General features: G+C 42.2%; 1 protein-coding gene across 1 annotated transcript; it reads right to left on the bottom strand.

Moving 5' to 3' along the window:
- Window positions 1-4,014: 4,014 nt before the first annotated feature.
- Window positions 4,015-5,949, bottom strand: dmbx1a (diencephalon/mesencephalon homeobox 1a). Its single transcript, XM_068341492.1, has 4 exons — window positions 5,796-5,949; window positions 5,494-5,672; window positions 4,537-4,942; window positions 4,015-4,454 (listed from the first exon to the last, which is right to left on the bottom strand). The coding sequence occupies exons 1-4, from the start codon at window positions 5,947-5,949 to the stop codon at window positions 4,015-4,017; spliced, it is 1,179 nt and encodes a 392-aa protein (XP_068197593.1).
- Between the last annotated feature and the right edge of the window lie 20,504 nt (window positions 5,950-26,453).

The following is a 26,453-nucleotide window of genomic DNA, read 5'->3' as shown; positions in this document are numbered from 1 at the left end:
TCCTAAGTTCTCTCTGGTGGCTTCCAGCGGGGCTTTGATGTGTATCTGGCCGCTGCACTATTAGAGGGATTTCCCTGGGCCTGACAGCTCAGAGAATATGCAGTGAAATGGCAATGCCAGTGCGCTAAAAGAATGCTGGAAACAGGATTAGGATCATATTCTGGCAGACCCTGTCACCTCCTGAATGGGCCGAGCTTTCTGACGCTGGCACTTTTCATTCTCGCCATGGTTAAAACCTTTAAGAGAACCATGGAGGGGACGGAGGGGGAAAAAGCGCTGATTGAATGGTACACTGTGATTTTTGTGTGGGGGGCTTGCTCAGTGGTGTGTGTGAGTGTGTGTGTGTGTGTGTGTGTGTGTGTGTGTGTGTGTGTGTGTGTGTGTGTGTGTGTCTTTCAGACAGTTAAATGCTGCAAACCGATTGGCCCGTGTGAGTCTGACACAAACCTCACTTGATTCTAGATGTTTAAAGCTTTTATTTCTATTGCAGACTTGACTTTTTATAGCAGTGATGCTGGACCGTGGGGGGGGGGGGGGGGGCAAGCAGAGAGGCCCCATCATTCCCTTGCTTGCCCCCGTCAAAATAAAATGCATTCAGTCAAATCAGTCAGACATTATGTTTCTCTGCACTAATTTTATTGTCTAACAGCTTTAACTGTCGTCTTGCATCTAAGCCACAAGAAAGTGACTGGTGGGGGGGTCGGCGGTCAACTATACAGGGGCTTCAAACAGGTTTAGTGTTGTCATTGCAAAATGTGTGAAATGACAATTTTTTTCTGCAGCTCTGCTTTACAATACAAAGAAAAAAGGGACTAAAATGCACAAATGTCTGTTTTTAAGATGTCAAGGCAAATAAAACCTGTGTGTTGAAGTTCCTACCTCCACATGGCTGCCATCATTTATCCTGTGATTTCAGACATGAATACACTCGTGTCACTGCTTGCTTAAAGGGAAGAAGATGCAGGACATACGTGTGTGTGTGTGTGTGTGTGTGTGTGGCTGTGAATACACAGCCCTGAGTGTTGGAGATGGAAGCACCTGATCCAGCATCAAGGGCTCACTACACTTGACCCTGCAGCAGTACAATCTCGCAATCCCTGTTCAACCCCCCTGGGGTGTGTGTGTGTTTCCATGTGTGTGTATGTTTGTGTGTGTTAATAAAAGAGAACACGTGATGCTAGAATAATGTGTTATGTTCTCTGGACTCGATGCCCCCCATGGGAGGAAATCCTGCCATGTACCTGGACACATTCCTACTCTGGATAACAAGGACATTTACTGCTGCTGCATATCCACACTACAATCATATCAGTCACACAGTCAGGATGTCCTTGGCTGAGGACAACCACACACACACTCACACACACATGTATGTGGTGTAATAAAATACAACAAGGTTAGGGTGAGGCGTTACACCCACATTAACGCCGTTAATCTGAGATCATTATACTCCTACATCCGATTTTTGGATGTCGGTCATCCATAATGGTCAGAGAGAAAGCGCCCAGAGCTGTGGCTGAGGTGTGTTTGTTGTTTACACACACACACACACACACACACACACACACACACACACACACACACACACGCCGATTAGGAACGTGTGTTAAATGTAAAATAATACAGCAAAGGAGGATCACACAGTGGGGGTGACGCCCTTCACAACACATGTAAAGTTAACCGTGGGAAGTACAAGGGTGCATTTTTGGAGGAGGTAGAGATGCCCCATTGCCCTGCATGTGCATGTATGTGTGTGTGTGTGTGTGTGTGTGTGTGTGTGTGTGTGTGTGTGTGTGTGTGTGTGTGTGTGTGTGTGTGTGTGTGTGTGTGTGTGTGTGTTAGGGCAGGGTTGGGTGGGGGTCTGTGCGTTTTGACAAACCATGCTGTTAAAGATATAATAGCAGCATAATCACCGCCCCGGGCCATCATTCTTCAGGATAATGGGCTGCTTATTCCGTGGGGATTGCTCACGTCTCCGTGTGCCTTTTTTTTATTTTTCAGATTACATTTTTCTTTTTCTGGCTCTTTTTTTTTTTTTTTCCTCCCGTGCTCCATCTCCTGTGTAAATTCTCATACATTACCTTATCTTAATTTGACCTTCCTCATCTCCCTGCATTGTTTGAGACTTTTTTTTTTCACCTTGCCACTTCCTTTTCCTCCTATATGAGTTTTTTTTTTATCCCTCACATTGAGATAGTCGATTTATCAATTAAACATCAAAATTCCTTTAATTTGTTAATAATTTGCATGATCACTTAAATGCAGATTAACCAAGATCCCAAATCCTACATCTTCTTACATCTTTTTGAATCCAATTTGTTGAATAATTTTTTATTGCAGCTTTTAATCTACCTTTGTCAATGCGTTGCCATAACGACCCCCAATACAGTATAAAACATTCAGCACAGATAGAGACGTCTTTCTTATAAAGATCTCCAAGCAATGTTTTTATTTGTGATTAATTTACAACAACACTAGTTCAAATCTACATTGTTAGGGAGGAACGGAAACAACAGCGCTAAACAATCCTCTCACCCCCCCACCACCACCTCCCCAACCCCCCCCCACCACCACCACCACCACCAGTATAAATCTATCTACTACTAGACCGAGTAGTTCGACAGAGATATTAGAATCATTGCAACAACAGAACCCAAATGTCCATTACACAGGCAACCAAGAGAGGAGGGGGGTGGGTTAGACAAGGGGGGGGGGCGCTGCTGACCTCAGCAAAATACAACCTTACAATCTGACAGCTAAAGGAACTTTATTTGGAAGAGAATCCATCATCAGTTATACAACATAATAGGAACTTTACAATTACCTTACCAGTAAACATTAATAGACTTTTTTTTGTATTTTACATACTAAAATAATGTGCTTTTTTTTTTTCATATGAAGACACATTAACAGAAAATATCAGTGATGCATTTAATCCCCCCCCTTCATCAAGTGCTATATAGCAGTCAGCTTGACGTTCACTAAAAAGCTGCATGTTTCCTCAAAAGAATATTAAGGCGAGAATAAAATATTTTGTCAAGACGTTTGTCCAAAAATCCAGATGTATTTATTTATTTATTTATCTGTTTGTTTATTTACCGATTTATTGAGCATCTGATGGAAATCGATCAGTTTGGAATTCAGGTGTTGTCAATCGTTTTGCTGCGTCTGAGCATTTTAGAGCACAGGCGTCTTGAATTTATGAGGGCAGTCTTAAATGGTATTCATGTTCATAATTGCATTTGCCCCCAGCTCCCACAGCCCGGGGCAAAATGTAATTAAAAGCCCTGAGAATTTAGTCACTGAAATCATTTTCTAATTATCAAACCAACCTTCGCACAGAGCGGCACGTCGGTGGCCGTTCAAACTGGTAAATTAGTCACTTTTTAATTATGCTGTTGAGGACAACATGGTTTGAAGTTTATTTTTATTTATGTGCTGTTATGTTTTACATGCTATACGTACATAACAGCGCTCCTTAATTGAAATGTCAATGATCCTGTGACACAAATGGCCTCTCTGCTGTACAAGCAAATTTTTTTTTTCCTCCCGGGGCCAACAAGCTTACTGTAATTCCACCAAAAAGTGCCTCATTTATTCACATTATCCTTGTAAACATTATTTGCATTGTCTTTTTAAACTGAGTGCATTTGTCGTCCACTGTGTACATTGTTTGCCGATTTTTCTTTATAAATAGTTCAGATTTTGAGAAGGTTCCTCCGACATCTACTTGATCCGTCAAGCAATGTCCTTTAAATTGTGGGTTTTCTCTTCCTGTGGTTCTACTTTTATAGACCTTGAGCAACAAAAAGAGGCTTTAGAGGAGTCGAACACGCTGGGGTTTGTCCTAAAAACAAGCTGTGGAGTTCTTCAGGTCCTTGATGGTGTTATTTTGGGATACTTCTGCATGTCCTGCGCCCGTCTGCTGGAGAAGAGGTGAGTAAATGTTTCCTAAAGATCTATCACCGTCACACAGGATGGGATGATGTTTATGTCCTCCACACGCTTTGACTTTCAGTTGGACATGGTGTCGAGTCCCAGCGACGCGGCGTGCTGCTTGGCCCTCAGACGCAGGTTCTCGATGCTGGTGGTCTTGTTGTTGTGGCTGGCGAGGCCCCCGGCCGCCGACGCCTGCAGGAGGGGGCTGTTCCACACCTGCTGGGCGTGATGGGACAGGGACTGGTAGTACGACTGGCAGGGCAGAGAGCCCAGCGGGGCGGGGGGCATGTTGACGTTCATCCCCAGGTAAGGGAGCGAAGACGGGGCGGTGAGGTCGAAGGTCGGGTAGTGCACCAGGTTGTTGGTGGCGGCCATGTGCTGGCGGAACTGCTCCTGCAGGCGGAACAGGCTGAGGGGGGAGGAGGAGTAAGAGTGGCTCTGGGAGAGGGGGCCGCTGCCGGCCAGGCCGCTGCTGGAGGAGGAGGGGGTCACGGACGGGGAGACCAGGGGGGAGTCTGGACAGGAAGACGGGAAACGTTGGTTTGAGATGAGGCGTTGGGATCAAATATAGAAAAATCATGCGTCCGATGTTCTTACCTGGTTTAGGACTGAGCCGTTTGCAGGCTGGGGAGACGTCCCCCCCTGGAGTCACGGCTCGCTCGCACTTCATCTCCTCTCTTTGACATTTACTCTCATCCTCCTTGTCCGTGGCATTGTCCTCCGTCGCCGATTCGCTCCCAGAGTGTTCCGCCGAGGTGACATTCAGCTCCATGTCCAGCGCCACAGGACGGACCACCGGACCCTCCGTCTCCAGAGAGGAAGAGGAGGAGGAGGAGGAGGAGGAAGGAGGGAGCTGGGTGTCGGGGAGGATGGTTGTGGAGGGCGGTGCGTCCTCCTTTTCGCTGCCTCCTTCTCCAGACGCCTCCTTCTGCTTCTGAAGCTGCTCCTTCTGGAGGCTGCGCTGCTTCTTACGGAACTTGGCTCGGCGGTTTTTGAACCAAACCTGATGAAGAAGAGAGAAAAGAAAATGTCTAAATAAAGTCGAGTACATTAAACCAGTGTGAAAACACAAAACACACAGAAAATTAATAATTTAATTCAGAGAGCATCCAGGGACTGACTGGAAATGAAAAGCTACAGAAATTGATTAAATTCTGATTAAATCACTTCAATAAAATACACACAATTTACAGTTAGTATATGGGTTGCTGTTTTATTTATTTATTATTTTAATTTCCACTGTATTTGTTTTATATTTATTGAATTAACGTTTATAATTTCTGTTGCGAGGAGGGGGTAAAGGTATTTGTATTGATAATACTCCACAACCATTAAAACCAAACTGTGTAAATATGTTGATTTATATTAACTCAGGATTAAAATGTGTTTATTCTTTCATTATTATTTTTTTTACAACCTTCTAAAAATCATCTTTTTTTTTTAGTACACGTCAACACTGTAGTGAAAAGCCTGCACTAAAATGATAATTTATACACATGTATAAACATCACCGGACGTCCCACGGCCCCCCAGTCCTGTGAACGCGCTGCGCACCTGAACGCGGGCCTCGGGCAGGTTGGTGCACATGGCCAGCCGCTCCCTCATCACCACATCCGGGTAGTGAGTCTTCTGGAAGGTCTTCTCCAGGGCTTCCAGCTGCTGTGCGGTGAAGGCCGTGCGGCTGCGGCGCTGCTTGCGGTGCTGAGAGCCGTAGCGCGCCTCCAGGATGATGTCTTGAAATGCGCAGCCGTTGGAAAGGAAAGGAAAGACACCGGAAGTTTAATTTAATGTGGGATTACATCGGTGTGTGTGTGTGTGTTTGCGTGTGTGTGTGTGTGTGGACGCGCACTCATTACCAGCGAGTCTCTCTGCCAGCGTGAGCGCGTGCACGGAGGGCCGGTAGTCGGGAGCGTGCTGCGCCTGTTGCGCGGCCTGCTGGTGCAGGTTGTACATGGCGCTCAGGGAATTCATGGCGTGCAAGGAGTAGCCGTTCACCCCGTAGTGCTGCATGGTGAGAGGTCGCTACCTGCGGGACGGAACAGAGGAGCGTGACGCGCTGATTCAGCGGAGGGGGAGGCTGCGTCACAGCCAAGGACGTCTGGACGTGCGGGCCCCGTCGGTGGATGCGGTGACGCACAAGAAGCACAAGGGGACGATGGATTTTAACGAGCTGCATTCGAACACCAGTGTTATCCATTAACATCCACTTATCGCTCTGTCCAAACCATTAATTATACAAAACACCATTAATTGGAGTAATTATCCCGAGTGTTCATAATGAACCGTGACAGATGAATTTATTCACGTCGTTTTTGTTTTTTTTTGTTGTTGTTTTTTTTTATCATCCAGGAGCCAAATCCTCTTTGAAAGCGCTGCTTAGGCAGAGAAAGGCGTTGGAGATTTAAAAAAATAATAATCTAGATTTGTTCCGGGTCTCGGTGACAAAAACCTGCAACCAGATAGCGGATTAAACTTTAAAAAGATGATTAAATTTAACTTGATTCTCGGTTTTATGTTTGTTTGTTTTGTTGTCTCGTCATCAAACAGAAGATTTCGCATTTATTTTGGATAATTTTTATCATCATTTGGATCCTAATACTCAAATCGCCATAAATATCTCCTACAGATAAACGTCTTCAGGGAAAATGATTGCGGTTTTTTTTTTCTCTCCAACTATTTCGTATTTCTCCTCCTCGATCAAAATTGTAATGGATGAAACGCTTGAGGACACGATTAGAAATGTATTAATGCCGAGGAGGGGGATTTCTCGGAGGCCCAAACACTTATTATAAGTATTACACATAAGACCACAGGGAGAATAAACACATCTGTCTCCGGTGTCACAGCTACTGATTTACTTAGTCGGCTTCATATAGTTTTAACCAAACTCTGGATTAATTTATTCATATTTTCTCGTCTAATTTCGTTTTATTTATTTGGACAAATTCTGTCTACAACTTTGTTCTGTGCTGACTGTAAGCCTTAATGTCAAATATTAAAAATTTAATTTGCACTTGCAAATATCTTTTCACCGTTTCTGCTGTCAGATAAAACCAAATATCGACGCCTTCTTTAAAAAAAAAAAAATCGCCGAAGTCATTTTTTAGACTTTGAGAAAACACAACTGAACCATTTCGCAGAAAAAAAAGAGTAAAAATGACTTCAGCACTTTTTTAAGAGGATGACGATATTCTTTGTAATTTGTAACCTTGACAAAGGTCACAGCTTCCCGTTTTATCGCAACCTGCTCAACACTATTCATAATTCTATATTTAAAGCATTGTATTCAATTATTTACACGAGCATTTTAAATGACATTGATAATAAACTGTGATAACGACAACAAAAACGACAACAACAACAACAGCAACAACAGCAACAATAATAATAATAATAATAAAATATTGTGTCTATCTCTCTTTCTCACTGTCTCCATTTGTGTGCGTGTGTGCGTGTGTGTGCGTGCGTGCGTGTGTCTGTGTGCGTGTGTGTGTGTGTGTGTGTGTGTGTGTGTGTGTGTGTGTGTGTGTGTGCGTGTGTGTGTTTGCGTGTTGCCCGCCGTGCCCATTCCCAGCCTATTAAGTGGCTGCGGCGGCTGATGAATGTGATCAGAGGGCAGTGGGGAATAGTTTAATTCGCCGGGACAGAAGGTGCTTCGCTAAACATTTACTTTACTCCCCCAAGTATTTGAGTTGAATAGCCCCCCCCCCTGCCCCCCTCCCCTCCCCTCTCCTCTCTGGCGGCCTCTTATCCCATCGCCCCGGGGCAACGTTTTGGCTGAGATGTATTGCTTCTCCGCGGGTAGAAATATGCATGTTGATCCCCATTTGGCTCCCCGTCTAATGGAAGTGCAAATAGGTTTCGACTGCGAGGCCCTCCATTTATCATCACCGCTGACACGGACGGACGTACAGGGGGGACCCGCTGGTTAGCGCCGGGTCCCCGTTTACGCAGAGGCGTTTACGCGTGCGTGCGCACCGGCGAGCGTAATTCAATAATACAAGAAATACTTATTTATATAAAAAATAAATAAAAATGAACATGTCATTTTTAATAAATAAAACCTCAAATCACACAAAAATCATTTAAAAACTTTATCATGTCACGTCAAGTAATTTACATCCGCTTATTGTAAATTTCAGGGTCTGCAAATGATCTAAATCTGTTTTTTGAATTATTTCTGTGATAAAATTTTTGCATATTTAAAGACTTTCTCGTGTTTTTCTTTTCTTTTCTTTTTTTTTTTTTTGCAAGTTTTTACATTTAACCCTGTTTACCCCTCCTGTCATATTTACCACTACATCTCTGGTCCTCCTGCCCATATCAAATTCAGCACAATGGCTCATCGCAGCGCGCCTGTCAGAGCTGTTATTGTCATTCATAAGCCTCTCTCTCTCTCTCTGCTCCAGGCACCGGCTCCTCCTGGCAGTCCTCCTCCGTGCCTCCAATATCAAACCGTCATTATGTAAATTGGCATGTACAGTGCAACTCTTTGATCCGACTAAATTAGGAAAAATGTTATTTGCTATAGCGGCCCCCAGGGACCTGAGTCGACCAGACAATCTGGCTTTGCCGTGTCAGTGTGTAAAGTGTCACAGGGCAAGGGACATGTTTGATTTTTCTCTGAGCTGTTATCATAAAGGTTATTCAGTATGCATTACACATAATCTGAATGTATTCAGCTGCTTCCGGCGTTTACCAACCCGGATAGAGGCTTTTAAAGATGTCAAAGATGTCTATTTTTTTCACAAGAATACGCACAAAACATAAACTTTATATTTTCAAATAAAATGAGAAAATTATTGTATTTATATATCGAGCCTTATAGTTGTTTAGTTCAGTAGTTTTTTTAGTTCAGTAGTAATTTGTTTTCTTCATTTGTGGGGAGCCTAGAACTGAGTTTTTGAACTTGAAGCGTGAAAACAATTGAAAATAAGAACTTAAAACAATTTAATTGTGTAAAATACTGGAATCTGATAATTTTAGATCTCACGGATGTTCAAACAGGATAGATTTATGATTTTTTAAAATTTACAATAACCGATCAAATAACTGTTTTCCTCATCTATCTATCTATCTATCTATCTATCTATCTATCTATCTATCTATCTATCTATCTATCTATCTATCTATCTATCTATCTATCTATCTATCTATCTATGAATCACTTTATCACATTTATAAAAGTGAGTAAAAACTTTTTACCTCTTGACAAACAGCTGTTTTCCGTGACAACACCGACAATCCCAGTTCTTCCTCTGGCTCTAGTTTTCTCTTGCGCCCCCTCCAGCCGTGGTTTCTCTAATGCCCACTCGTCCCGTCTTGTTGCCCCACCGTGAGGTAACCCGTCAAAGTCATCCAAGTCCGTCTCCTCGGCTGAAGTCCGTCCGTCCTTCGGTGCGCGCTCAGCCGGATCCCCTCGGACTGAACTCAGCGCGTTACGCGTCGGAACGGAGAAACCGCCATCTGCTGGTGCGCTCTAGCCCACTCCAGAGATTTAACGGGAGCCTCGTGGGGGTCACGCTGGCTTCCTATTGGCTGCCTGTGCTGTCAGTCACTGGCGGGACTCCTGCTCAGCGACGTCTGGCGCTGGTTTTCAGATATGACCAATTAAATCTGACGGTGTCCGACAAATCCCTCCGAGTCTGACAGGTTCCCCCCCCCCCTTTTTTTTTTGATTCTTTACTGAAATTGTTAGACATTTCCGAAACGAAGTTATTTTTTTATGACAGGGTGGAGTTATGTGCATATTTATGTAAAATAAATTATTATTTAAAAATATTATTTGAATATCTACTTAGACTATATTTCTGTCTTGGACTCAAACTGAGCAAGTGGAGGTTGTTACTCTTAAACCTTCTAATAAATAATACTCCCATTAATATTAAATCCTATGCAAATAGATGGAACTTTTTATGTCATATATTGTATATTAATATTGATTTAGCAGGTTTTTCCATCTTTTTTTTTTTACTTCAAACTTCTCTCATGAATCCTTTTTGCTGTCTTTCCTTCAGAGCAACAAACCTCCAGTTCGTTTGCTTTTCGGCTCTCCCCCCTGACGCACAGAGGGACTTGGGGGGGGGGGGTGCTAATAGATGCCAGGGCGCTGCTGCCTTTAGACTTTCGACTCTCCCGGCCTGGAAGGATTTGGGATGGGATAGGGAAGACAAGACGCCATCTCAGCCTCCAAAAACCCCTGTCTTAAAATGACTGCGGGTAAGAGGATTAGGGCAATAATGCCCTTCTCTTCTTGAAGGGTTTTTAGAGAAGATTTCTTCTCCCGGAGCAAAACCGTTTAGGTAGGGAATTAAGGGCAGCGCAAAGTAGCCTTTTAATGTAAAGCTTGCATATTTTGCCGGGAGATTCTTTGGGAACTGCTTGGTCTATAACGCAGTTTTATCTTTGACCATGTTTCTCACTCTCAACACATTTGAACTGTCGATACTGAAATAGAAAATGTTTGTCATTCAAACACAATAAATAGACAATCAGTGGACAAGCTGGAAGTTGTGCGTGTGTGTGCGTGCGTGTGTGTGTGTGTGTGTATGTGTGTGTGTGTGTGTGTGTGTGTGTGTGAGAGAGAGAGAGAGAGAGAGAGAGAGAGAGAGAGGTCGTGCGCCGACGTGTGTAAAGAGAGAGAATAATAGAGCAAGAGAGAGAGACAGATGGGAATGTCGTTTTCATCACTTAAGAAATAAATACAAAAGACATGAAATATGAAGCGATGTCAGGAGGTATACCAGCATAAATTCTATTATCCTAAATATTTTGCGAGCTAAAATACAAGAAAAGAAAAACAGGCCATGAAATGAAATGAGGAGATAGAAACGACAATGCGGTTTAATTTAACTTATCAACACCGGAGAAAATAGTTTAAGTACTTCGCTTTTACGATAGAAGCGTCCTTAAGACGGATTAAATATTTGATGCGTTTATTTCCCTATATATAAGTAAAAAAAATATGAATAAATCAACATATTTAACTGTTATTGGTCAACCTATGCCATAATATATAATGATGATGATGATAATAATAATAATAATAATAATAATAATAATAATAATAATAATAATAATAATAATAATAATAATAATAATAATTTTGAAAAATGAAAACTGTAATCGATCATGCTATATATGTCACCTCCATGACGCGTCTGTTGATTTTCAACCACCTAACACCCCACCACCACACACACACACACAGACACCCCCTCACCCCCCCACCTTGAGAAACTCGTGCGCGTCTCCGGTTCTGTCTTCTCGGTATGGGCTCCTATCACTCGGTTTCCCTCCGAGGGTCTGAGAAAGAAAGAGGATTAACTTGTGAACCAATGGAAATAAGAACTTAAACGGGAGGTAAATCTGGCCACTGTCTCTTTGTGAGGACCGTCTCTAAAGCAATTAAAGCGAGAAAGAGTTTTTTTCTCAGCGCCTCTTCACCTAAAGCTCCTTAGAGGGACTAGAGCTGTCCAGCGCATCTGAAGGGCTTAGATGCCAAAAAAAAAAGAAAAAAAGCCCATCTCCGTTTACTCCTGTACCCAAAACACACTCTCAGGAATACAAGGTATAAGCAACGACCTCCAGTTGATCCAAAAATGTTATATTTGCAAATTTGCAAATCACCAAAATCACCTTTACTTTCTCCTTTAACACCTTCACATCTTCCTGAGGTGAACCTGCTGAGATAGATCCAAATTCCTCCTGAAATCTTTAATTCTGCTGAATTCTGCTCTCTACTAGCTAATTACTGTAATACTCTTAATGATGTTTCTGCAAACTTCATGAATATATTAGATGTGCAATCCAGCAAACCCCTCAGCCTCCCCGGCACCATTCAAGGGTATTTCAGCATCTGTTCATCCCACAGCAATTAATCATTTTGATGTGTAGTTTAAAATCGACTGCTTGCACTGGACCTTTTTGACAAGAATAACAAAGCAATTTGCCAGGAGCCACCTCTTAGACACATTATTAGCAGCACTTCAACAGTAAGACCCGCTTCTCCTGTTGGAAAGAGTATATTAGATGAATGAATTTAAAAAAGACAGCAACAATTTTGCAGTTTATTGTCAGCAACACACCTCTGAATCCTCCTAAAATCCCCTTTACTGGTGACAAGATCTCAGGATCTCCTCCGCAAATCCCTCCTCTAAAAGTTTTCAAACCTGTCAGTTTCCTCTAAAGCTGTATAATTCCCACTCTTTTTTCTCTCCATCCATCCCATCCACTCTTTCTTCTTGCCCTCTTTTTCTTCCTTGCCTCAGTCCTTCTGTCTCATTTCTTTTCCTTGCCTTCTCTCCTCTCTCTTTCGCTCTCTCTGGCCCGGATCCCTCTTCACAAGGGCCCCCATTGTATAGTCCTAATCCAGAGGCAACACAGCTTTAGGGACATGCAGGGATAAAAGGCCCATTAAGCCCACAACTTTATGGGGGCAAATCTCTCCCTAATCCTTCGCTTTATCTAAACAAAAGACCCTCTGCCTTAATCCACCTATGTGTTGAAAAAAAAAAAGGAGAGGAAAAACTGGAGAGTGGCAGAGAAGGAGAGAAAATGAGAAAGTAAAGGAGCGAGAGGGAACAAGAGATTGTTGGAGGAGAGAGAATCTCACACACCGTAGGATTGAACTACAGAGGAGATCATAAGGGAGGGTATAACTTTCATAGAAGTGCTAAATAACACTGACAAGCTTTCACCTGCATGGAGGAACTTTTGCACGTGTTAAACATGAATTGATGTTTGAATGAACCGTCAATGCAGCCATGATACAAATGGATGCATCTGTAATGTGAAAGAATGTGATAATAAATGTGTAAAGTGTCTGCAGAGGCAACGGAGACGTCATGAATGCATGTAAATATACAGAATAGACATTTAACGCCGAACAGACCAACGCAGGAAAATATCCTGTTTCCAATTTATTCAGAATTTGAAATATTGATTTTGAAATATCCATCAAATAATTGGAGATTTATGCATTTTTCAGTGTTTTAATATCATTTGTGATATCGATGGATGTCAGGGGCGTGATGTCAACACTGGAACAGCGACAGCCTTTGAGATGACGCAGTTAAAATCATTAAAACACATTGATTTTAAGAGCTCTCCTTTTATTTCAGTCACTGAAGCACCCGTTTGACTTCAGCAGAATTTTCATGTTTCATAAGATGTTAATGAAAAACTTTATTTTTCAGCATAAATTGGAAAAAAAAAATCTATAAACAGTTCTGAATTTGATAAGATGTTCGATAGTTAGTTGAACCAATTAAACCAACTTTTATTTTTGGTTCAACTCCTGCATTTTACAACATGTATAATAAAAAAACTACCATCTCTGATAAACTTTCCACAGTTTCAGTGGTCTCCAATCTGTTTGGTCTGAAACGGGGCCCTCCTATCGTCTGCTTCAAGCAGAGTATGGTTTGCCAATTAAAGAAATGGGTTCATGAGGCCAAATGTTAACAGCGCCGACAAAGCCAAAGCCTTCTGTCAATCCAGAATCCCTTTACTTCCTCTGAAACATCTGTCTTTAGTCCCGCAAATCCCAGCCTATCTGCTCCACTGCGGACAATCAGACCTAATCTTGAGCTGGATTTAGCGGTCCGAGAGCTCAGGTTTGATAGTTTTAGTCAGAGCTGTGGCGGATAGGTGCTGAGACTATAGCTGATACCTGCATTAGGGGGTGAAGGTGGTATTATCCTGTGCTGGTTCCCTTTAGATTATTTATTTCTCCTTCTATAATGAATAAAAGTATCTGTGGTTCCATGAAAGACGTCAGACTTCTTTCACCTTCACTCATGTTTCCCTCATTAACGCTCTGAGTCCCCATCTCCTCGCCTCCCTTCCTTCCTAATAGAGCTAAGACGGAGTTAATGAAGCAAATAGTTGGGACAATTTAGTCATTAGAGACAATTAGGACAATCTAATTCATTCTACCTCAGACCAGGAGACGAGTAAAGTCGAGAAACGTAACAACTGCACCAAACCAAACCAAACCCGACTTCAGTCGCTGCAGAAAACGCTTTATAGTGGATTGAAGGAGTTTCCCTCTGGTGGTATCACTGGTAATACTTCAACCATTATAAGTCTGATCAGCGTTTGGCTGAAGGCGTCTCTGGTTCCTGCAAGTGAGGATTACACCTGGCCTCAGGAGAAGGAAAATGTTTCCCAAAGAGGAAGCCTGGATGCATTCCACCACAATAAATTATAAATCCTCCTCTTCACAGCGTATTACAGGAATGAACATAAGGGATTGTGTCATTGTTGCTCTATAATCTGGTTTTAAACTCCTTGTTTTACAAATGGTCTCTTTAAAAAGCTCTTTCTTCTTGTGTAGGTCTTTTTTTTCCTCCTCTCTCTTTATCCTGTATTAACCTGCTGTTTCCTCATTAGGAGCTTTTTTTTATTTTATTTTATTTATTTTTTATGTCTACAGGCGTGTCGGATTAGGGTTTCCAATATTCTAGCACCAACTTTGGTGGAATTCCTGCGAAATGCAAGGAATGCTGTTTAATGACACACAAAGACGGTGGATACTGTCTTTGCTAAAGGACATCATATTTAACCACATTCTTATTTCAACATGTCCCCAACACCATTTGTAGATTTTTTTTCCGAATGCCTTTCCGTGCGTCCTTGCCCTCAAAAGCTAAGGGTAATATCCTACCCCGCTTTGGAAGTGGAGATGGTGGCACTTTTTTCTGTTCGCTGAACAGGCAGTCTGCATGAAATAACTCCTGATAGAAATATTCCTGCTGACATCTTCCTTTGTGTCTCCACCTCCTCTGTTATTGCTGATCCTGGAGAGATCTGCATGAGCCTGAGACCCAATAGTTACCCCAATCAATGAGGGTTCAAATCCTCCTGCCCCGTGGACAAGCGACGGCCACCGTAGAGATAATTTATAGAGGCGTTCAAATCACAATTAATGGCTTTGTTAATGACAAAATGTTAATGTTAAAGAGGCACAGACTATAATAATCTGTATAGACGCACTCTGACCATTACCTTGCATGGTAAACATTACCGCTAACAGCTAAACACAAGTTAGCACTGTTATTGTGATATGATAGTGTAAAGGTGCATCAATGCAAGCTAGTCAGCCTGATTATACCAGATGAGTTACATAGGAGTGACGTAGCCTGACTTAAGCTCTGAGTGCTGCATTCACTTGTCAGAGAAATGCTTGTTTTTTAGGCCGCCGTAGGCCGCTGCAGTGAAAGATTTATTTTTTTAAAATATATATTAGGCAATAATCAAACCACTTTACAACATTCAAACTAAAGAAGCTCTCCATCAGTTTCTTATTAAGACGTATCGGCTGAGGTGATTGAGAAGTTAGAGACATAAGCAGCTGTGACTGAGTGGGAAATACGACTCAATGATTATGGGAAATCAATGTTTGGACTCTTTAAAAAAACAACAACAACAACTTCACGTTTAAAACCGAACAGAAATGGGTTACAAAAAGAATGAAATTGTTAAATTAGGAATATCCTCCTCCTCCTCCTCCTCCTTTCTTCTCCCTCAATCACCTCTGAAAAGGCCCTCGCTGGGCCCAACAGTGTGTGTAACGAGATGGGCAGGGCGGCCACAGCGGAGGGCGGGGTGGGGGTGGGGGGTCAGGCTGTGTGTGTCGCTGTGTTTACATTTATGTTATTTATGTCATTTATGTTACATTATCCCTCACACACACACACACACACACACACAAACACACACACACACACACACACACACACACACACACACACACACACACATAGATGAACAGGTCCTCACCTCTCTGATCCTCCAGCGCTCCTCCAGCAGGAGGCTAATGGATATGTTTGTTTACCTATTTGTCCTTGACATGATCAATTGATCAGCAGGCTAATTCACTGCCACCACAGGCTCATTACATTTCCATTTAAATTGCAAATGGATTTCTTCAAGGCTTCATTCTCCGTTCCCATTTCCAGCGTGTGTGTGTGTGTGTGTGTGTGTGTGTGTGTGTCACTGTGGGATGTACAGTAGGAGTGTGTGTCCGTGGACAGCCCCTTGAGCTCCGACACCCACCACTGCATTCCTTTCATGGTGTGAAGTTTGATTTCAGATCAAATGGTATTAACTTAGTGTGTCACTGTCCTTATTCTTATTTCATGTGGAGCGCAACAGGGATGACTACCGGTACCTCAGTCATGAAAAGGACGTCAGTCAGCAAAACCATTCACGCTCTCATGCTGCATTCACACACTCCCCTGGCAGGAGTGTGTGATCAGTCCTGGACGGCAAAAGCCTGTGATTGTGTTGTTGCCGGGAAGATTACAGGGAACAAATACTGTTGTGGAATTTAAACAGCGGGGAACAAACAGGCAAAATGAGCAGCAGCAGAAGATCGACTTTATTACAGATGAGCATCCGGTGGAGCTGTTTGTTGCTTCTTTGTAATTCTGAATTTTGAATATATGTCATCTGTGTATTTTCACAAGTTTTGAAAATGCTATTTTTATTTATTTTATACTGAGATTTTCTTTTTTTTTTCTTCTTTTATTGCCATTTATAGCTTCATACTTTCGCTTCTGTCTTTTTTTTTTTTTTTAAATCCTCTAATTCTTTCATGCTGCTGGTTTTTGAACCCACAGGTTTTGCAGGTTCATCAACCACCACCGCCATGTTTTGACTCCAAGGAGGGATACATATTCTGCTGATCTCAATCAAGAGATTCAGCTCTAAAAATGTTCTCATATACTAGCTATCCCATAGCATGTGATGTAATTTTGTCACAAACTGTTAGCATTCTGCTAATGCATGCTAATTGGTTGATTAAGGATTTCTTAGTTGATTTCAACAGGAGAGTTTATTTTGCAATGCCTGCTTTTATTTTGAAAACCTGGGAGGCCAGGTGGAAACCTGAATGTTGGGGTCTCTGTGATGTCATCTCATGGGGTTCATTTGTTTTATTGGCTGGTTTGGCCGTAATGGGCTTTATATGATGACTCCTCACCCCTGTCAGATTCCACCATGACCCAAATAAACAGACATTCATCACGCCTAACGCACAAACACACACACACACACACACACACACACACACACACACACACACACACACACACACACACACACACACACACACACACACACACACACACACACACACACACACACACAGCTCCGATCAATGGTCATAAATTTGATCCCTGACAAGTCTGACACTTGTACCCACGAGGCCTCGGGTCACTTTGTTTCTCTTGACCACTCTTTATGCAACACACACTCATACACTCATACACCCTAGCAGACAAGCATGTTTCCACTCTCTCACTCTTTTCCTTCCCCTGACACACTTGTCAAGAACCTCGTTGACCCCTGACCCCGCCCCACTTGGCACCATTATTGATTTTTTTTTTCCCTCCGACCCTCTCAATCTGGGATGAAGAAGGTTGAGAACGGGAGAATTAGCCGCCATCGTCAGGTATAACGGAGGGGATGCTGAGGATGAAGGCGAGCGATCGATGCGAGCTGATGGCTGAGCTTACAGCAGCAGAAACAACAGTCGGTCACGGAGGAAATCAAAAGGGCTCCGGGAGAGTTGGAGGAGCCACACCGATGGGTCCTAAAGACAGGAGGTGGAGCGTTTGTTGTGTCTTTGTATTTTAGCGTTGGTTAAAATAGTCTGGATGCGAAAACATGACTTAATTATTGGGTAAATTTACTTACAGTGTCAATCAATACATATACATATATTCACATATATTTACAAATAAATATTTATTTATATAAATAAATAAATAAATAAATAAATAAATATAGAACTCATTCTACAGTAAACTAGTCCCTGTTAATATTTTACTGTTATATATACAGTATTTTCTGGACCTTCAATGAATGCCTATTTTAAAACTTTTTCCATATGTAAAGCACACTGGATTATAAGGTGCATTGTTGCTATGTGAGAAAATTAAAAGCTTTTAGGTGCGCCTTGTAGTGCGGAAAATACTGTATTTCTTTAAAGTGGTACTTTGATGCTATTTTGGATCTTTTTTGCTGTTTTTTTGACTGAAACAAGTGAAAAAGTGTAGGAATTAGGTTGAATGGGACCAGGAGAAACTTTCACAAGGGGAATCGAACCCACGCTGACGGATGGCTGTCAGTCTGTGCCCATCAACCTTCTCAATGATTCCACGTGGAGCATCTTCATGTTTAGCAAGCCTGAAGTCCAATTCCCAGCGCGATGATGACACATCAGCTGCCTTTGTCTCCTGTGACTCCACCAATCACAGCGGGACCCATCACACAGCTGATCGTTTGATGTGTGTGTGTGTGTGTGTGTGTGTGTGTGTGTTTTCTCTCTTAGCGGTGAGCAAATAGCTCTTTAAGCAAACCGTGGGCCCTTTTTTTTAAACGCAGCTTGCAGTAATCCGTTCCCTCTCCGCCGCCACCTCCTCATGGATCAGGTTAGAGATTTCACAGCGGTGTTCGGAGGTGACACACTCACACATAATCTTTTTTTTTTTTTTCCCCCTTATTTAATTTTGCACCAGGCTCTCAGCTGATTCTCCCCTGTCACTTCAGACGCAGCTGAGAGACTGCTTTGCCTTCCATAATCTCTTCTTGCAACAGCCCCCCCCCCCCCCATCCCACCCCATATTTGAAGAAACATCGAAATATCATAAGGAGATTATTTCATTCGTAATTGATTGAGTGGCTCCTCTCCACAGACCAAGATACTTCAAAGTGTCTGAATTAAGACTTGGGTTGGGGGGGGTGGGTGGGAGAGGAAAGAAGGGAGTGGGGGGGGGGGGGGGGGGGGGGGCTTGGTTGAGGCTACTGACGGGGTCGGGCAGCTGAGCCTCTTTGGCTGGCAAATATGAGTTGAGTCTGATCCTGTGATGGGAGCTAATTGGCTAAAGCAAAGACATATTGGTCAGGGGGGGCGTTCAGATGAGGCTCCCCAGCTCTTACCAACTGGTTTTCAAGCTTAAACTTGGTGACTTAAGGCACTTATGAAGAGGAAGTTTGTAAACTTTAGCTTTTTTTTTTTTCCCTAGAAAAGTTTTATTTTAGGAACATTTTATGGTTTGGAAAAGAACCTTAAGTGCTTTCTCACCAACAGTTTGATGGAAAATAATGCAACTCAAATAGACGATAGTTTAACGTGAGCAAGGTTGTCAAACATATTGTTTTTATCTGGACAAAAACTGAAGTGCAAAGATGTCGAGTTGGAGTGTAGTACTGGTTTTTCTTTGTGGCTTAAACCATTTAAATGTGATCACCTGTGATGGGCTTTAAATGCACACTTTTTTTTAACTATATGATAAAAGCATATTAACACATTAAATACACAACTCATAACTGCATCAATGCAAATTTACAGGTTACTGACAAAACAGACCTTTACTGTGAAATAACAGCATATATATATATATATATATATATATATATATATATATATATATATATATATATATATATATAAATTATACATATATATATAATATATATATATGTTTTTTTTATTTAAAAAAAAATAAATCCACATCATGTAATGATAATTAAAGCCTGTTACTGTGTGTTGTAGTACATTTACTATCTAATATGTGAGCCCCAGCCACCCCTACTTATCAGCTACACTGATATTACTAAATATAATAGCAGAAATAATAATAGATTTTAAATCAAAGTGAACAAATATTCAGACATCTCAGACCCTTCAATGCTTTTTTTCTTCCTGAGTGTTGGAACTCCCACCCAGCTCATTTGCCCTGTGACCTTTAAGCTCTTCACATGGGGAAGCAGTCGACCCCCATTGTTTGTGGAGACATGGATCCAAAACCCATCATCTCTAAGTGTAGAGAAGATGAGACGAGTTCCTGAAGCCTCCGTTTCATACTTCTTTACCTCAAATCATCATGGCCTCTGTCTGTTTCTTAAACATCTACCTTCCTCTCGTCCCCCCCCCCCTCCTGTTGTCTTCTACTCCTCCTTTTGTCCCCCCATCACCCCATTCCTCACTATCAGCCCTGACCTATTGCTAATCTAAATCCTCTTACCTCGTGGCTCCATTACCCACTTCAGCCATTTTTGCATATACACCAAAGAAAGAGAGGTTCCTCTTCTCTTTCTCAAACCCCCAAAGCTCCTTCCTCCAACCCCCCCCCCCATATATATAGAGCTCCACCAGACCTCTGACACGTATACCATCTCTTATTGTATATGATTTCATTTTCAATCACATCTGGAGGTTTCTGAATCTGAGGGGAGAATCTTACGGGGGGGGGGGGGGGCAATCAGGCTTTGAACGACGGGGGTAAATTATTCGTTCCCCTTTTCTTCCTTTAAACCCTCATCCAAATTGAAAATGGCGTAAATCAGTTCCCAGGCGGGTGTGGCCGAGCGGTGGGATTATCTCCTGTTTTGTGTTGTCTTTAATCCCTAAATGCCACTCCTGGTGCCATCAGCGCTGCTGGGGAGGGAAAGGAGGTGGGGGGGGGGGTCCAAACCCAAGGCCACGCTGTTCATTTGCTTCAGAATCATTGTTGATAACCTAAATTAACCAGTTCCCCCCAATGCAATTTATTTATTTAATCTGAAACATGTGCTTTTACGCTCTGTGATTAATCATGTCGGCGGTCTTCCTCCCTAATTTACTGTTTCTCTCTCTCTCAAGGGAGAGATTAACCCCTAATCCCCAAATGTCCCATGGTTAATTGATATGATTTAACTATTACAAGGCCCTGGGTGGTTCCACACTCCCTCCCCAGAGAGAACACTCCCTCCACTGAGACCCACGAGCCTCCTTCACTCCTTCGCCCCCCCCCCCCCCCCCCCGGTCTGCCCACTTCAGTCCTCCCTATTCTCTGCTGCTATTCTTCATCATTCTTTCATCTCACATCTTGTTGTGCCCCCCCCCACCAGCCCCACCACCCTCCACTACGTCTCGTCTTCCATTCGTTCCAACTCTCCTCTCTCAAGGGTCACTATTGTGGAGCAGCAGCCGAGGACTCTGGGAGTTTTTTCTACACCTTGTGACCAAAAAAAATCATTTGAAGGACTTTAAAGAGCCTTAAATACCTTGGGGTGTGTGTGTGTGTGTGTGTGTGTGTGTGTGTGTGTGTGTGTGTGTGTGTGTGTGTGTGTGTGTCTGTGTGTGTGTGTGTGTGTGTGTGTCTGTGTGTGTGTGTGTGTGTGTGTGTGTGTGTGTGTGTGTGTGTGTGTGTGTGTTGTGTAAAAGTGCAAAGAAGGTTTCATTTTCGTGTTCACCAATCTTTCACAAGCCAAAATTTAAGTAAATTTTAAAATACATAAATATAAATAACCCCAATGCACACACCTGTTTAGATAGATAGATAGATAGATAGATAGATAGATAGATAGATAGATAGATAGATAGATAGATAGATAGATAGATAGATAGATAGATAGATAGATAGATAGATAGATAGATAGATAGATAGATGTACGGTGTATTTTGGTGTTAGTGTTGGTTTTCTGTGTATTGATTCTGGTTTTTGCTCTTTGCACTCTGCTGCTTTATGTGCCTTCAATTTCCCCTTGGGGACGAATAAAGTTTTTTAAATTGAATTGAATTGAATTCCTGATGTCATATATTTTAGCTCTGAGGCTGTTCTTTAAAACATTAATTACATTTGAAGGGTTAATTCAATCAATCAATCAATCAATCAATCAATCAATCAATCAATCAATCAATCAATCAATCAATCAATCAATCAATCAGCCAAACAAACAAACAAACAAACAAACAAACAAACAACAAACTTTATTTATAAAGCGTTTTTCATACCAGATTAACAGCCCAAAGTGCTCTGCATAAGAACAATACAACAATAGACACAAGACACCATAATGAACATAATGAACACTGTTACTATGCTGTCTGATGGATTATAGCCACAAACGCAAAAGTGAAACTGCTGTGTGTCTCTGAGAAGAATTAAAAACTAAACCACAACAGAAAACCCAAGGATTGTCAAGCATTTCGCACAAATGCGGAGATTAATCTGACTCTCTGCTGCTAATAATCTTCAAAATCTTGTTTGTGTAGTAGCAACAAGATGCCATGAAAATCCCATAAAAACAGGCTGTAAAAGTTTCCTCTGTCTCTCATTTTGGGTTTAATAACCTGACAAATATAACAGAGAAACAAACATATCTTTTCTGTGCAGCTGTAATGTTTGTAACTTGATTAAGTAATAAATTCAGAATTATTTAACATTAAGGAGTAGTTGCGCTGATGTGGCCCTCGGTGAAAATAAGTTTGACACCCCTGGTCTTGCGAGATGATTTGGGATGTTGGACAACCTTTAATGCTGAACTAATAAATGCGACTGCTGACACCGGCTTTAGCACACCTAGCCTCTCTTTAAGTAAACCAACACTCCCAGGATCGTCCAGCTTCCTGAAATGAGTTGTTGTTGCGTGTTTGAGTGAGTGTTTGTGGTGAAGCAGAGCTTTAATGTGACACCCTCACATTCCTCATATACATCCTGGTGTCTCTAAACCTGTGCTGAGTGTGTTGACTCTATTATCGGCCCTGTGCTGAAATGTTACACCTCGACTGCAAATACGTAACATGAACTTACTTTCACCACATCTCCCTCCTTCCTGTCTTCATACAACCAACACACACACACACACACACACACATAGTGTTTTATGTGTGTGTTATGTCCCTGCCTACCTGCATTGAAACCTGAGAGTGTGTCGCTCAATTCGCCGTCAGATTTCTCATGCTGATGGAAGATTCTACCCAGGTTGAAAACATCATAAATAGAGGGTCTGGCTGTCAGTTCTCGACTTTAACGTCTATTTGTCAGGTAAAAACTCCCCAACCTGCAAACTCCTTGTGTGTGTTTTTTGTCGTCTGCTCAGATCACACGTTTCTTTATTCGCCTCGGCTTTAAAGGAAGAAAGAGACACACAAAGAACAGGTGGAAGAATCCTAAGAGTGTGTGTGTGTGTGTGTGTGTGTGTGTGTGTGTGTGTGTGTGTGTGTGTGTGTGTGTGTGTGTGTGTGTGTGTGTGTGTGTGTGTGTGTGTGTGTGTGTGTGTGTGTGTGTCAGGGTTATTGGTACATGTTGCCCCATCGTTTACCTTTTGGCTCACCTACATTTGTGCGTCCACTCGTCTTTGTTCTCCTCCCACTCTCTTTTTTAAGTCTCACAGGTATTTCCACAGGAGTGTGTCAGTGTAAATGTTGACTCTGATCTCACGGCTGGACGCAGGAGCCCCTCCTCGGCGCCCGGAGCACACCTCTCACTACTCGCCACCAATGTTTGTAAGAAGTCTGGAAGTAAAACCGCTGCAGATTGTTGTTGTGTTACTCCAAGAACTCACCTTGACAAGAAACGACTGGACACGTTTGCATTCTGGGATATTGAGTCCACACTTTTATAACCGAATAAAAGAGTACATAAGCTGCACCAGGTAACAAATAGTGACTCTTTACCCAGCATTACTGTCAAACTGAAACATCTGTTCTGTGTTTGACAGCATTTATGAAGTGTGTTACTTATATAATGAAGCAAAATCACCAGTTGCATATTTCCATGAGACACAATTTAATTCCAATGCAATCCAGAAGTATAAGGTCAGTATGTTCATGTACTTTGTATAAGAACAGTATTGAAGTACAAGTACAATTTCAGGTACTTTAATCAGTCATTTCCATTTCAACTCCATTTTTGAATTCAGAATTAGAGATTATATTTTTTAATTTAGATGAAGGATCATATTTGTTTGGCAACGTTTTTTATGCTGGATGCCCTCCTGCTTTAACCGGCTTGTGCCCCAATAGAGCTGCAGATCCCGGGGATCGAATGCTTGCTGTACCACTGAGCTACATCCCATTAATAGCACAAAGTATATAGAACATGCACATCACTCATCAAGATATGCGATATGTGGTGTTCCTGAGCACCTCCTAAAAATCTTAGCTTCTCTGTTCGATCGCTATTTTCTTCTGGAACTCGTTAAAAGCATCGGGTCAGAGTCCGATTCCTCCTCCAGGGTTATTCTGTGTTATTAGAACCCAGCTACTAATCACTGATCTATTAGTGAGTTAGGCGACGCAAACATTGATATGACGGAGTTATGAGAAAAGTGCTTCTTTTGATATAATTGCTTTTTAAATGAGATAAAACCCTCATGTTCATATAGACTTAATATATAATAATTGTAAGAAGACGCCACATTGAACTCCAAAAGCAGGATTCCCCTCTCTTTAGTGCTTAAAGTTAGTTTTTCCCTTAATCTAGCTACAAGTTAACGCCCCTGTGCGCAGTAGCATGTGCGACGTTAGAGTGTTTATCTTTTCAAAGCAGCGTCTCCATGGAGATGAGTTGCCTTTGTCAAACCTCTGGGTCACGGGGTCGTGAACCCTGGGTAAACTCAAAGCTGCTGCCTCCCGACGGGACAGTTCAGAGATAGAGGAGGGAAAACTCACAAAACTGTCCGAAGGCAAGAAATAAAATGATCCGTCAAGGTTCAGGAAAAGAGAAAAAAGGGCGTAGACTTTTAAAACTTTCGTGTATAAAACCAAAAAAGCTGCTCTTTGTTTGATTTTTTTTTTTTAAATGTCTTCCACGCAGTCCATCAGGTCTGTCTTGTGTCTTGTTTATCTCCCTAAGCACCATTCTCTCTTCTATTACAGTGGACTATCAGACTTTTAATTGGCCCCTGGCAACAATTTGACAGCCGATAGAGCAACGACCCTCATTAAATACCTATTTCACTTCCATTTGGTATCAAGAAAAAAAAAAAACAGGACAAAAAAAAAAACAATCAGCAGTGTCTGACTGTTGATTGAGAACAATGATGATTTAGTTAAACTGAGAATCCAATACCCCCCCCCTCCTCCCTCAGTCCTGTGATCAGCACAGAAAAACACCTTATCCAGTCGATCCTACGCAGGAGGAGGGAGAAAAAAGAAAAAGAAAAAGCTGTCTCATTTTCTTCATCCCCAAAGCAGGATAACAGCCCACGTTTGGGGAATATCCACGGCTGCCAATTGCGGTAATGGGCCCTAATTCCAAATTAATTCAGTCTAAATGAACTGTCAAAGGGAGATTGATTCGTTGGAGTTGCTGTCTTGATGAGTGCTGCCGTGGGAGGGGGTGATTAGGAGCTGAGGCCTGTGTCGCTTTTCCACAGCCTGGGGGCGTTAAAGCTTGATTTTATTTTATTTTTTATTTTTTTTATAGCAGACCTACTCCTCACCGGCTGTTTTAGGGGTGACAGGTAAGGGGGACATGTGGCCACTTGGGGATGACGTCCACTGAGTTAGTGGAACGGGGACTGAGCGATCTGGGACAAATTTTTTTCACGTTTAGGTCAATGGGGCCATCTGGTTGATGAGGAATGGGGTGTGTGCGTGTGCGTGTGTGTGTGTGTGTGTGTGTGTGTGTGTGTGTGTGTGTGTGTGTGTGTGAAGTGTATCAAGAGAGAACTTCCACCAAAAAAAAAGCACAGAAATACCCCCCAAAAAGACCCTTTCATTCATTTTCAATTACTTGCACAGTCTTGTGTGTTTCTTTGTGTGTCGTCTATAAAAATTGAATTTCAGCCTCTTTTCACGCGGAAAAGTTCCTTCAGAAATTTTTCGAGCATTTTCTATGAAGACAACCTTATTAATAGGCTCTCTTCAAAGTTAATTAGCTGTGGAAACGAGGCCAGGGGCACTGGCGTTTCTACCCCAGAGGACTTTGCTATCCCCGCTGATTCCTGGGCTAGGCTAATTATTTCCCAATAACCTTACTTACTGGCCACGCTCCCTCCTCTGGGCCTGAGCCTAACAAGCGTCACCCTCCGAGTCGATAGGCTGTTCTGCTTGGAAGTTTTTAGCCACCTGCCTCCTTGCATGCCTGCCACCCCCCACCCCACCACCGGAGATGATTTCCTCCTCTTTCTCCCTGCGAGACGAAGGCGAGTTCAGAAGCTCTCGGAGCCCCAAACATGCGGAGGCGAGAGAGGGTGGAGGCTTTTTTCTGAAAGCGCTGCTGTTTGATGTCGAAAATTAAATTCCTTCAAATACACCATTAACGCTATTACTTAAAGTATTGGACACACTCCAAAGTATCCCGATGGTTTTTTTTTACATCTGCTGTCATTAATTTTCGCCTTCTCCTGTAGCTTCCAGTAAATGGCAATATCAACAAATTAAATAGTTAACCTGATTACTCTGGATGTTTATTTTGACTGTTTACTTTTCTTATTTGTCTATTTCCTTATGCACACTGAAAAAAATCTCTCTGTACATATGAATAAAAATGGGCCGCATCCATATTCTGAGGGCTGAAAAGCTGTTTATCATGCATAGATGGAACATACAGGCTAAGAGGGGAGGTGGCTAAAACAGGCTGAGCTATTAGAATAAATATTAGCATATTGGAAATTTAATGTGAACTTATGATCCTTTGACATACTTGAAGATGAAAGAAGAGCAAAACTGACTTTTCGGCGACTAACAGTTCGTGGGAACTCTACGGAATAATATCTTCCAGGTGAAAGTC

The sequence above is a fragment of the Antennarius striatus genome, chromosome 18 (genome assembly GCF_040054535.1).
Source record: "Antennarius striatus isolate MH-2024 chromosome 18, ASM4005453v1, whole genome shotgun sequence".
NCBI classification, from domain to species: domain Eukaryota; kingdom Metazoa; phylum Chordata; class Actinopteri; order Lophiiformes; family Antennariidae; genus Antennarius; species Antennarius striatus.
Note: the sequence above shows the minus strand (reverse complement) of the source record. Positions and strands in the feature narration are given on the sequence as shown.

Bases quoted from the DNA above. Each gene is read 5' to 3' on its own strand.
- dmbx1a (XM_068341492.1), bottom strand. From the start codon at position 5,949: ATGCAGCACTACGGGGTGAACGGCTACTCCTTGCACGCCATGAATTCC. The intron at 5,673-5,795 runs GTAATGAGTGCG...GCGCATTTCAAG, and splicing joins GCTGGCAGAGAGACTCGCTG to ACATCATCCTGGAGGCGCGC. The intron at 4,943-5,493 runs GTGCGCAGCGCG...CTTCTTCATCAG, and splicing joins TGCCCGAGGCCCGCGTTCAG to GTTTGGTTCAAAAACCGCCG.